The sequence below is a fragment of the Choloepus didactylus genome, chromosome 15 (assembly GCF_015220235.1).
Source record: "Choloepus didactylus isolate mChoDid1 chromosome 15, mChoDid1.pri, whole genome shotgun sequence".
Taxonomy (NCBI): Eukaryota; Metazoa; Chordata; class Mammalia; order Pilosa; family Megalonychidae; genus Choloepus; species Choloepus didactylus.
The window spans coordinates 56690454-56704222 of NC_051321.1; the positions used below are offsets into that span (position 1 = coordinate 56690454).

General features: G+C 38.4%; 1 protein-coding gene across 1 annotated transcript in view; it reads right to left on the reverse strand.

The window, feature by feature from the left end:
• Positions 1–13769, reverse strand: part of CCDC6 (coiled-coil domain containing 6) — a 142416-nt gene that overhangs the window by 36202 nt on the left and 92445 nt on the right. Inside the window, exon 3 of the mRNA XM_037804795.1 lies at positions 5113–5241. Coding sequence (XP_037660723.1) covers positions 5113–5241 — 129 coding nt within the window. The remainder of the gene's footprint in view (positions 1–5112; positions 5242–13769) is intronic.

Genomic DNA, 13769 nt, shown 5'->3' on the forward strand with positions numbered 1-13769 from the left:
AGTTTAAGTTCAGCTTAAGTTCTCTGTAAGAGAACAGGGAGCTGCCTACATTTTAAAAAGTATTACAAAAAAAAAAAAAAAAAAAAGTATTACAACCCAAGCCACACCTTCAAAATGAACATGTTGCGGCCAACACAAGTTTTTCCAACATCCCTTCTGCAGGTTCTAACCATCAGGTTCAGAATATGAGTTATCTTAAAATTAACAGCAGGATCACCCCATGTTGAGTGTATACGTGTCCAGCACTATGCAAATCCCTTGACTCACTGATTACACCTGACACAGATGAGAAAATTGAAGCTCAAAAGTGAACTGGCTGGAATGACTGGACAGCCACATGCTACAGAATGAAGCTGAACCTCTATCTCACCATATACAAAAATTAACTCAAAATGGATCAAAAACCTAAATGTAAGAGCCAAACTGCAAAACTCTTAGAAAATATGTAAGGGCAAATCTTTATGATTTTGTATTTGACAATAGGGTCTTAGATGTCACCAAAAAAGCAGAAAAAACAAAGGAAAAGAGATAAATTGTACTTCATCAAAATGAAAAACTTTTGTGATTCAAAGGACATCACCAAGAAACTAAAAAGAAACACAAAGAATGGGAGATTTTGCAAATCATATGTCTGTAAGGGGCTTATATCTAAAATATACAAAGAACTCCTAAATCCCACTAATAAAAGAAAAATAACCCAATTAAAAAAAGGGCAAAGGATCTGAACAGACATTTCTCCAAAGAACACAGGTAAAGGACAATAAGCTCAGGAAAAGATGCTCAACATCATTAGTTATTAGGGAAATGCAAACTGAAAACACAGATACCACTTCACACACTAGGACAGCTATTATCAAAAAACACAAACAAACAGAAAACAAGAGTTGGCAAGGACTTGGAGACCTACATTATTGGTGGGAAGGTAAAATGGTGTAGCTGCTTTGGAAAATAATCTGGCAGTTTCTCAAAAGTTAAGCACAGAGATGTTACATAACCCAGCAACTCCACTCCTAGCTATACACCCAAAAGAAGTGATGACATATGACCATGCAGAAACTTGAACACCTATGTTCACAGCAGCACTATTCACACTAACTAAAAGCTGGAAATAACCCAAATGCCCACCCATGGACAAATAGATAAACAAAATGTGGCATATCCATATAATGGAATATTATTCTGCCCTAAAAGTACTGATTAATGCTACAACATGGCTGAACTGTGAAAACATTTTGCTAAGTGAAACAGGCCAGTCACAAATGACCTCACATTGGATGATTCCATTTATATGAATTGTTCAAAATAGGTAAATCCATAGAGACAGAAAGTAGATTAGTGGTTGCTGAGGGGGACAGGGGAAGTTAAGAGTGACAGCTAAAGGATACAGAGGCTTTCTTTTTGAGATCACGAATATGTTTTTTACTTTAATTGCTCTTTTTCACTTTACTTATTATTGTTATTTTTGTGTGTGTGCTAATGAAGGTGTCAGGGATTGATTTAGGTGATGAATGTACAACTATGAACAATCGAATGTACGATTTGTTTTGTATGACTGCGTGGTATGTGACTATATCTCAATAAAATGAAGATTAAAAAAAAAAAAAAAAAGAAATGCACATTGGAGGTGGCTTTTGAGGAATGTCTGCACCAGGTAAAGGGAGCCAACTTCAAAAGCCCTTTGCTAGGATAGACTAAGCCTACTTAAAACTGTGCCTAAGAGTCTCCCACAGAGAACTTCTTTGTTGCTCAGATGTGGCCTCTCTAAGCCGACTCAGCAGGTGAACTCACTGCCCTCCCCTCTACGTGGCACATGACTCTCAGGGGTGTAAATCTCCCTGGAAATTTGGGACATGACTCATGGGATGAGCTTGGCCCTACCATCATGGAATTGAGAAAGCCTTCTTGACCTAAAGGGGGAAGAGAAACGAAACAAAGTAGAGTTTCAGTGGCTGAGAGATTTCAAATAGAGTCGAGAGGTTATTCTGGAGGTCATTCTTAGGCATTATATAGATATCCCTTTTTAGTTTTTAGTGTACTGGAATAGCTGGAGTGAAATACCAGACACTGTTGAACTGCAATCCAGTAGCCTCGATTCTTGAAGACAGATTGTACAACTATATAGTTTACATGGTGTGACTGTGAAATTGTGAAAACCTTGTGGTTCATGTTCCCTTTATCGAGTGTATGGACAGATGAATAGAAAAATGGGGATTAAAAAAGTAAATGAATAATGGGGGGGGGGCTGGGGGAGTGGGATGATTTGGGTGTTCTTTTTTACCTTTATTTTTATTCTTATTTATTTATTTTTTTGGAGTAACGGAAATGTTCAAAACTTGATTGTGGTGATGAATGTACAACTATACAATGATACTGCAAACAACCTGTACACTTTGGATGATTGTATAGTATGTAAATATTGCTCAATAAAATTGCAGCGGAAAAAAACAGCCCTGTACTGCCCCATGAAATGTCAAAAAAAAAAAAAAAAAAAAAAAGTGATAGCTAAAGGATACAGAGGCTTTCTTTTTGAGATCACGAATATGTTCGAAAATTGCTTGTGGTGATGAGCATATCACTGAATTGTTCACTTGAATGGGTGAATTGTTTGGTATGTGAATTATATCTCCATAAAGTTACTTAAAAAAAAAAAAAGCTGACTAAGCTATTAAGCAGAAGAAACAGGGTCACATTTGGTTCCTTTCAACTCTAGTGCCCAGGTCCTGAACTCTACAGTACGCTCCCTTCCAAAATACAAATGACTGCTCTCGAGTCACCTATGCAAACCTACACTTCAACTCCTCCAACAAAGCAAGGGTACATGTGTCAGGCCACAAGACACACACTACAACTGCCCTCAAATGGCCTACAGTAAAAGAAAAAGATTGTTGGCAGGAGAACAAAGGTATTTACTACACAGAAATCATTGTAACACATAGTGTAGTGCAGTATATAATATAACCCATGTGATAATCACAAGGGAGGGTCAGATCATATTCACTGAGGCGCAGAAGAGATTTATTTCTACTGGAAGCAAAACAATCTCTCCAAACACTGACTAAACTTATTTGTAGCTGAACAAAATACAGAATAAAATCCTCATCATTTAGTGGTCCTGGACGTACCTAAAGCAAAGATAATAAGTTTCTCCATTTTTATTAAAATATGGATTTGATAGTCTGTATTTGAGATATATTTCTAGGGGCTTTGCAATGCACATATTCCATAGTGGAAATTCGTTTCTTTAACACTGAGATCTGAAAGGAGCCTAAAAGTTCACTGAGCCATTAATTTGGTACAGAGAAGGTATGCCATGGACCTCATTTTAAAGAGTTCGGTACTAAAGTTCTCAAACGGCCTCAAGGTAAGCTGGTAGTAGTCCCTCCCCCGGGGACTTGAGCTGAGATGCCCTTCTCTCTCTGATGCTAGGAACTACCACCACCTGGTGGCCACAGCTAAATGCTGGGGTCACAGCCCTTCTCCAAGCCTCCTTAGAAGCCAGAGAACCAGTTTTGAAGTTCTCCCAATACCAATTACTGTGAGCATGTCACCTGATAACTTGGTTAACTCTTGTTTAACAAGTACTTGGTGTGTTGGGGATTTAAACAATCCCAAAGAATCTTCAAAGCCTTTAAATTGAAAAGATAACTGAAGCTGTTGCTTTTCCTAGGAACTAAATAGGTTAACCTTGGAATAAAACGTTTCAAACAGTGCGGGGAAGAGGAATCTTCTGAATTTAGATATTGCAACTGGATTCCAAAAATGAATGAATGGTAAGAATAGGTTACTCTGGGTATGTATGACATAGCCAATCCTTGAAAACTGTTTGCTTCTACCTGGAAGGGAAGGAGAAATTTCATAGTCCCTTAAAACCCAGTAACATCCTCCCTTGATACAGGTAGATACAAGAATAACATAAAAAGAAAAGGCAGTATCAGTTTAAAACAAATGTCAACTTTCCCTCAAACTTCACATTCCCATCACGATCTCATTCTCAGGTAAAATGGAGAAACCTGAACAGTCTTGAGGGTGATTTAAGGACCTGCCAGCATGCACAAGAGGCACAGTCAAGGTCTTAAAATTGAGATAAATGAGAAAGCTTTAGCATGAAGACTTTAGACAAATCATCGTAAGGGCAATCAGGATCTAACTTACACAGAGCTGGAAAACCATAATCAATACATTGAAAATTACAAAGAAACCCACATAGCAATGCACTATGTTTAGCCTCCTATAAATTACCTTAGGAAAATTTTTATTTCAGGCCATTAGAAAGGGAAAAGGCTTTAGGGAGCAGTGAGGCAAGGGACAACAGGCACTTTGATTGGACACCCATCTTGGATGGACTGATAATGGCTGTCCCCAGTTCTGTGTGGAGAAGGAGCAGCAGGCTGAGTGTGGACTCCCGAGGCAAATACCTGGATCAAACAGCAACGTCAAATGGACAAAGGAATTGTGTGTCTATTACTTTCCACCTTTTATACCTTTTAAGTTTGCCATTCCTGATTTTAGTGAGTCCTGCTCTGTTCACAAATGGAGGACTTGAGCTTGAGACGTTAAAGGTCAAACATCTAGTTAGTGGTTGAATCAGAATGAACAACCAGGTCTCCAACCTCGTATCTGCATCAACAAGTCCAGTGGGCAGAAGAAGGAATTCATGTAAGGATGCTAATAACTCAAAGAATAAAAATGCTAAATGTTTGTTTTGAAGAACGCTTAAAAGAAAAGTTCTAGTTCCACAGCAGCTAACAGTGTCTCAGCAATGTTCACAGCAACTATTCTGTGGCTAAAAACACATTCTTCCCCCTTTGCTTCGTAAAGGGAACCTAACATTTCCTGCTATAAATCAGTACATAACAGCATATCTCCTGAAACTTTATTACTTGCGATTGGAAAAAAAAAAAAAAAAGAAAGAAAGAGAGAGAAAGTGTGCAGAAGAGTGAGCAGGTGTTATATAAACCTGTCAGTGCTTACTTCAGAAATGAAGTCTCCAGTGCAGGGAGAAAGAGCTGAAAAACATTTGTCACTTATATTCCTCAAGGCATTGTAAAGCTTGAAGGAACAAGTTGATGATATGAGAAAAATAATTTTCCAGGGAGAGCTACTGATGCTTACCTGCTCTAACGTAAGCTGCTTAGAGATGGTATCGTTCTCCAGTTTTTTAATTTTCTTCATCAGTTTGTTCACCTGAAATTCCTGCTCCTGTTCTAGATGCTGTTCTAGTTCAGCTTTCTCATGCTGCAACTGGAAAATCAAAGAACATAGATATGTTAATTGAGATGCTCAAAAGTCATGGTAACAATGGCTCCAGAAGCTGATTATGCTGATAAAGAGGCGTCAGCACAAAAGTTACATTACTCATTTCTGCTCATATGTCCAAGTGCACACTGTATCTAGTAACCTGTTTCTAACAGCTTCCTCTAATTTATTGCCAAAAATTTTGGGGCAAATACATATAGGTATCAAACCATAATTAAACAGAGATTTCAATTTTAAAAGACTCATATGTAATTGCTTCTATAGGGAAGAAGTGAGAGGCTGGGGAATGAAGTAAGGAAAGTAACTTACTTTTCAATGTATACCCTTTTGTCCTTTTTAAAGTTTTATACCATGGGCATACAATGATTAAAAAATAGAAATTTCACACTGTCTGTTTTTCTTAAATGAGTTGCAGTTTATTCAGATTCACAAAGTGTGTGCAAAAAGGGAGATGTCACAATCATAAAACATACTTAGTTATTCAGAATGCTATTTCACCATGAACTAGTAAGCATGCTTAGGCAAAAAAGATCAATACAATTAATTACCTTTGCATAATGAGATTCTCTATTATACCTCCTACATCTTCCCTGAAAACCAAGGGGACAGCCTCTTATTTACTCAATTTATGTGAACATGTACAGTTACAAGAGAAAATTTTTAAAAAATTACTCCCACCTTCAAGATCAAAAGAGAGTGAAAAGAAATCCAGAGGACATGTGAGAACTGGGGGTTCTCATTAAATCATGCATTATTTCAACAGTGCTCTAAATTAGGGACTTTTGTTGATCCACCACCGAGGTTGACAGGAATGACAGCCACAGGGCCCGATGTTTTCAGAACCTAGGAGAGGCTAGGTGAAAGCTATTACAAACAACGTAGCACACAAAGTTTTATTTTTTGGTCTAAGATGATACTGCTCCCTAATTTTACCTTCAAAATGGGCCTCATTTCTTTGGGTAGTCACTGTACACCGGGTTCTTCACCTGCATTAAGGCATGTATGAGCCCCCCCACTTTACACATGACACAATAGGCCACTGTACCCACAGCAATACAGCCAAAAAGTGGCAGAGATTGGGACCATGCCCTGCTCTGCACCCAAACCAATGCTGCCTCCCCTGCATCACTGAGCAAACCAGGGATCAAATTCACACTCTTCTACCCACTAATGCCCAGTGTACCCTAGGCTTTCGGAAAGTAAAAATGATTAAAAAGAGAAAAAAAGCTGTGCGTGCTCGTCCAGGGGCTGCTGTACCACTTTGTAAACCCTTCACAGGGTGCAATGCACAACTGAGAAAGCATAGCTGGGCCTGATCAACATCAACATGGCAACTTCTAACCCTTGCCACGTTTGGCAAGATTTTCATTGCTTTGACACCATACACTCACTTAAAAAAAAAAAAAAAAAGAAAAAGTTTTAAATTTGACACATTTTCCAACACTGGAAATGTTGACTATATAGATGCTGTTTTTCCTCCAACTGTTTCTGATGTTCAAACTCTTAAAAAAAGCTGGTCAATGCTGCAGGGACCCAGAAAAAAAAGGAGATGTGAAAAGGTGCTTATAATGACAAGCCTATTTTTAGCCATTCCTTTAAAACTCAGATAAAACCAAGAAGTAATTAAAAGAACTAAGAGGAACAGATATGAAGAAGAATTCCCAGCATTCCAGACACAAAAGACCCCAAGAGGACAGATACCACTTATGAAGAAAAATAGCAAAAAAAGAGAAAATCTTCATCTAACACTTTTGTTCAATAACTATCTGCTGGTGCTATGCTAGTGGGAGGTGACATCTATAGTTAAGACATTGTCCTTCTCCTAAAATACAGTTTATGAACACTAACCCTAAAGGATATTTACTGGTTTTAGAGAAATGATAAACTTTAGAGTCTTGAAAACTTAAGACCATTTACAGAAAGGTTTGTGTTTTTGTTTTTGTTTTTTTTAATAGTAGATGTGTTTTCTACCAATATGTTTCCAGTTGCTGCCATTTTTATTTGAAAAGACCCCTTTTCTTTAGCTGTATGTTTCTGCCCTGGGGTAAATTAAAACAACAAAATATGCAAAACTGAAAAATCTCTTGCCCACCAAGCAGCTTTTGTCACAGAATGTTAATCTGAGAGAAAAAGTAAAGTTTTCATTGGCTTGAAGGAAAATTTTCATACTTAGTCAGATGGCCCAATACTATCCATATTTGATAAGGAATTTCCTTTAACAGTAGAGAACAAACGAGTAATTGAATCCATAAGAACTGTCAATTTAAAGAGGCTTTTTCCTCTTCAGAACTATATACCCTAAGGAAAGCTTTATGGTAAAGCTGTCATTGCCAAAATTCCAGTAAGGTCCCTGGGTTACTCTAACCTATTTGGAAAATACAAAGCCATTCCCGAGACCTAACTCCATTTGCCAAAGATTCACGGTTTTATCATCCCCAAAAGAGAGAGCTGAAACAAACACCTCTGCTGTCTGCTTTGTTCTGCCTCCTGGGTGACATGGCAATTTAGAAGCAGGGCATGGAGTTCCTGAACAAAACACTAGAAACAGAAAATATGGTTCTTTGTTGGAACAAAGAAACCAGCAATAAAAAGAGAGGCACAAAGAGAAATACAGAAACCACCAAAACAAGAGAAAACCATGAGATGAGGGTTAAGAAGAAGAAGGGGGAGGAGGCAGAAAGGGAAGGGGAGATATTGAGGAAAAGCAAGGGTGGGGATCTTTAGGAACTAGTAACAGTAGCGTCACTTGGGCTAAAGTTTGCCTGAGAAAAATTCAGAACTCCTGGGCTTGCTGCTGTTGTACGCAAGACACCACGTAAGTTCAAGCAATCTGGCCCCAACAGGGCTCCAAACCAACAGCTTTAATCCACCTGCCTATTTTAAAGCTGTAGCTTTCACACTCGCAAACATACAAACCCTAGAGGGAGGCTTGGTGCAGGCTGACCCAGGATTAGCTATCAGAAATAAACTGCAGTTTCATCTCTGAGAAGCATCTTTAATATGGGCATAAAACTTAAGGCATGGTTTACATTTCTAATCACAAATTCTAATGTAATGCTAAATAGGCAACTGTAAATCTTTCAATAAACTCAGAGATCCTCAGCTAGTATATAAAAATAGAAAATTCAAACTGAGTAATAAATCAAATACTTATTAATGTGTTTGAGATAAAACTCATGCATCTGCCTTAAATATAGCTAAAGCAAAATGTTTAACTAGATTAAGTTTTTTTTTTTTTTTTCTTTAAAATCACATCATACAACAGATGATCCACCAGCAGGTCACATTTTTCAAAGGAATGAGGGTTATGTAAACAGATTTGCTCCCTGGGATTCAACATTAAAAATATATTAGCATAAATGAAAAAGCCATGGACAAAGATACAACTATAAACCTATAAAGTTTTTAAATTATGAATTCAAAAACTTGAGTATTTCCTTATTATAACCATTAATTAAATATGGAATCCCAAAGCAAACTGCCAGCACATTAAAAAACACAAGTATAGTATTAATTTGATCTAAAACAGGTTATCTTAACCCTCATTCAATTACCAACAATTGTTGGCCTTCTGATGATTTAAAAAGGCTTTCTAGAACCACTGCAATGACCCAAGTATCTTATAAAAGAGGTCCAAGAACTCTTCACCAAATGACTTTTTATTCTCAACAAAATTCTCTCCAGCAGGTAGAGGCACTGAAAATCGTTCACATGAGAGAACCATCTGGAACAGCCACTGAAGGTGCACAGGTAGGTTGGTTGTTGAGCTACCCACCCACCATGCAACGGGTTTGCCAAATCCCAGGCTGTGGTGAGTGTAAGTGTGCAGTTCTGGGCTTGTTGTAATTCCAGCCCATGCCAAGTGAATTAAGCCTTCTGTCCCAGGAGCCAGCTTTCTAGATGCAACCCCAGATGCCTGACCTCTGTTTTCACTAGTCAACACTGATACCATTAAGTTGAAGCTATGTCCTTCCCACAACATCGTCACCAACATCCTTGGTTTACTGATGACTACCAAGGACGAGAGCTACTCTGCACTGGGTCAAGCAAAGGCCACCACAGGAGAGTAACTGCATTAAATCATTAGATTATCAAAAATAATTATCAATTCACTAGTCTCAGCTCCCAAAAGGAATTTCAAATATATTTCTCAAAACATCAGGGGTCTCTCTCAAGAACCAACTTTTCAACTACTGTACTGAGCTGCCTGAGCAGAAAGACTTAAAGTACATCCCCACTAAATGCCTCTTTGTGTTTTTTTTAACATTTTATTGTAAATACATGTAAGTCACAACTTCCCATTTTAACCACTTTTGAGTGTACAATTCAGTAGTATGAACTGCATTCACAATATTTGCTACCATCAACCAACATCCATTACCCTGTTTTCATCCTCTCAGGCAGGAGCTATGCACCCACTAGGCTGTAATTCCCTCTTCCTGCTCCCCCCAATGCCACCCCACCCAGCCCCATGGTAACCTATAATTTACTATCTCTATGAAATTTGCTTCTTCTAGGTATTTCATATAAGTGAGATTACACAATATTTTTCTTTTTCTGTCTGGCTTATTTCACTCAACACAATGTCTTCAAGGTTCATCCATGGTGTAGTATGCATCAGAACTTCATCCCTTTTTTGGCTGAATAATATTCCATTGTGTATATATATTACATGTTTATCCATTCATCTGTTGATGGACACTTGGTTTGTTTCCACCTTTTGGTAATTGTGAAGAATCCTGTTGTAAACATTACTAAATGCCTCTTGGGTCCACACTCGCTACTACCTTCTCCCTGATTTTAGTCACTTGCCATTATGCTCAGTCACCCAGGCTGAGAGCTCTGGGAGTCATCTAACACCTCACATCTAATCATTTGCCAAATCCCATTAAGCCTGCCAACATAAAAGCACCTCTTTCTTTCTGGGCTCAGGGATCTTATCTAGTTGAGGATTCTCCTCCCTCCTATCTGGGTGACAGCCAAAGGGTCTACTAATGATCTCCTCAAATCCAATGTAGATCATCTTAGCAGACAATACCCTGCTCAAAACCCTTCAATAGCTCCCTACTACCTGCAGATTACATTTAAGTCCTTCCACAATCCAGTCCCTATGCTCAAGGTTTGCAATCATAAATGCCTTCAGGGTTCAAGCAGGTAACAAAGAATAGGTGATCTGAGCACAGGGAGTGGTGGCAACGGAAGATAAAGGCAGAGCTCATGTATTTTCCTAACGACTCTTAAAAGAAAAATCAATTAAAAAAAATAAAACCCACCATGCTGGCCAAACACTTCTGCAGACCACTCTATCTCAGAGTGACTCAGACCACTGCTACTTCAACTGCTGCATGCTTTCCTCTACACTTCTGCTCATGCTATGTCCTCTGCCTAGAGTATCTGAATCCCTCACCCCAACTACTGAAACCTGGAAGTGGCTCAAAGGATACCTTCCATAGTGCCTTCCCAAGTGCCCTCAGCATAATGCACACTCCTGCTCCTTTAAGCTGTGATGAGCACATGCATTTTAATGTTTTTTCATGGCACTGTTCGTAACCCTACTGTTAGTTACTTCTAACAGAAGCTAACACTTTGGGGCACTTACAATGTACCAAGTGCTTTACGTACATAAATGCACTTAATCAACGTAACTCTGTGGTACACTCTATTATCATCTGCATTTGACCAAAGAAGAAACTACATCTTAGAGAGGTTAGGTAAGCCACCCCAAACAAAGCTGGTAAGCAGATCTAGGGTTAAAACTTAGGTCTCTGATTTCAAACCTTTCCATTAATCCTGACATAGTACTGCCGCTTCCCCCTCTCGCCCCACCCCACCTCGAGCATCTGGGTGTGTTCTCAATCACCTTTACAGAACTGCAAGCTCTATGAGGGGCAGTGACCAGGACATTCTCAACTCTGTCTTCCAAAGCACCTAGAAAACACCTCATGTATGCAAATATTGATCGGATAACTGATGTCCTAACTGTGTGTGGATTGCTCCTTCCCTTCTAGATTAAAACACTAACACAAAACAACTAGGTAAGTATAAAGGATGCCAGTAAGAAACTGATAAAATCAGTAACAAATGAACAAATACAAAAAAATATGATATAGATGTTAAATTATACAAGATGAAGCGGTTAGAGGTTCTAGAATAGGGAATATCAAAAGAGCTTGAAACACACACACACACACACACACACACACACAGTACTCTTAAGTGATCAACACCCAAAACAAGAAACATAATATTGTCTACTCACCAAAAGCCTGCGTCCTCTCCTAATCCTAGCATACCCCATACTGGATAACACTTGCTACTCTGATTCTTAGGGTACCTACTTCCTCGCATATTTTTTCTAAAAGTTTCACCACCTATGTATTTAATTCTAAACATTAATTTTGCTTAGTTTTGTATCCTTTTTTTTTTTTTTGTCTAGCTTCTTCAACTACATGAACTTGTGAGCTTCACCCACGTTAGAGCCTAATTGTAGTTTGTATTTTTCTTGTCTTATGATATCCCACAATTTATCCACCTTACCAATAACAGGCATTTGTGTTGTTTGTAGTTTTTGACTGTTATAAACAATGTAACTATAAGCATTCTTGTACACACCTAGGGAAAATGTGCACCTCTGTCAGCTGGGAAGGCACGTGGCGGGCATCTGCTGATCCTAGGTTGTATTCCAGCTCCTTTCTCAGTCCCTGTGCGTTCTTCAAAATGTTACTCCTGGGACATTTGTCCTCAATTAGCTTCTCCAGAGCAAAGAGTCAGCAAAAGTCTGCTTTCAATGGCCGGCTCCAAAATGTCTACGTTGCAGTTGCTCCTTCTGTCTGAGCTCTTATATGCCTCCAGTGATTTAATTAAGACCATGTTGAATGGGCGGGGCCACACCTCCACGGAAATTATCTAATCAAAGGTATTACCCACAGTTGGGTGGGTCACACCTTCATGGAAACAACCTAATCCAAAGATTCCAACCTAATGAATACTAATACATCTGCCCCCACAAGATTTCATTAAAGAACATGGCATTTGGGGGGACATAATACATCCAAACTGGCACACTCTCTCTTATAACCCACTTCTAATCCATCTGCAAATTCTGTAGACTATTCCCTCAAAATATATGCAGAATCCAATGGTGATCATTTTCACTGCTACCATACTGTAACAGTCCACCCCATCTTTTAGCATGGATTACAGAATATCCTTCTAACAAATCTCCTTGCTCCCTCCCACATACCCCTCTACCCTGTAATTCCTTCTTGGCACAGCAACCAAGGAATTATTTTAAGAGTCAAATAAGATCATTTTATTACTCTGCTCAAAACCCTCCAGGGGCTCCCATCTCAGTGTGAAAGTCAAAGTCCAGACAGTGACCTGCAAGGTTCTAAGGAGCTGTGCATGCCAGCAACTGAACCCTGGCCTGTGACCTCTTCAATCTCATTTTACTATTCCATCGCTCCACTCCAACCACAGTGGTCTCTCTGATGTTTCTCCAACCCTACATGCACAACCTCGGCTCAAGTCCTTGGCACTTCTTGTTCCCTCTGACTTTAAAATTCTTCCCTCACAAATCTATTTGGCTACCGTCCTCTTCCCCAAGACCTTGCTCGGCATTTACCTTGATGATTAATATTTAAGATTTACAGTATTCTATATTTCCTACAGCACTGAATTCCTGCTAACCTTTTTTTATACTATTTTAAAACTTTAATGTATAACTGGTTGTCTCTGGTATATAAAATACAACATTTTTCATGTGAAAAAACTCAATTTTAATTATTTACCAGTAGATTCTTTAAGATGCTGCATTTACACAAATAAATAAATGGCAATCTTAGTTCCTCCTTTCAACCCTTTTATCTTATCTTTTTCTTGCCTTTCATACTGGCTATAATCTCAGCAGTGATGAACAGAAGTGAAGGCAGCAGGCATGCCTGTCTTGTTCCCAATTTTAAATGGAAAGTTGTTAAGGCATTATAAATTAAACACAATATTGGTATATGTTTTTTGTAGACACTTTTATCAGGTGGAGTAAGTTCTATACTTAAGATTAAGATTTTATCGTGAATTGTTACATTTTATCAAACCTTTTTCTTCATCTATTGACATAATTTTTCCTTTTTAATCTGTGAAATTACACTTACTGATTTTCCATCATTAAAAATAACACTGCATTCCTTGTATAAAACAACTGGGTCTTAACACATTATCCTTTTAATATATTGCTGGATCACATATTTTATTTAGGACTTCTGCTCACAAGTGAGACTGCACTATAATTTACCTTTCTTTTCAAGTTTGAGCACCAAGGTTATGTTAACCTTGAAATATGCTGGGAAGCATATCCTTTTCCTTGAAGAGTCTATGTAAGATTGGAATTATTTCACCCTTGAATGTGTGGTATAACTCTCAGTAAAGCTATTTGAGCCTGGAACACTTTTTCTAGGAAGGCTGATTCAATTTTTTTAATGGTTAGAAGACTTCAGATTTTCTATTTCTTCCTCAGT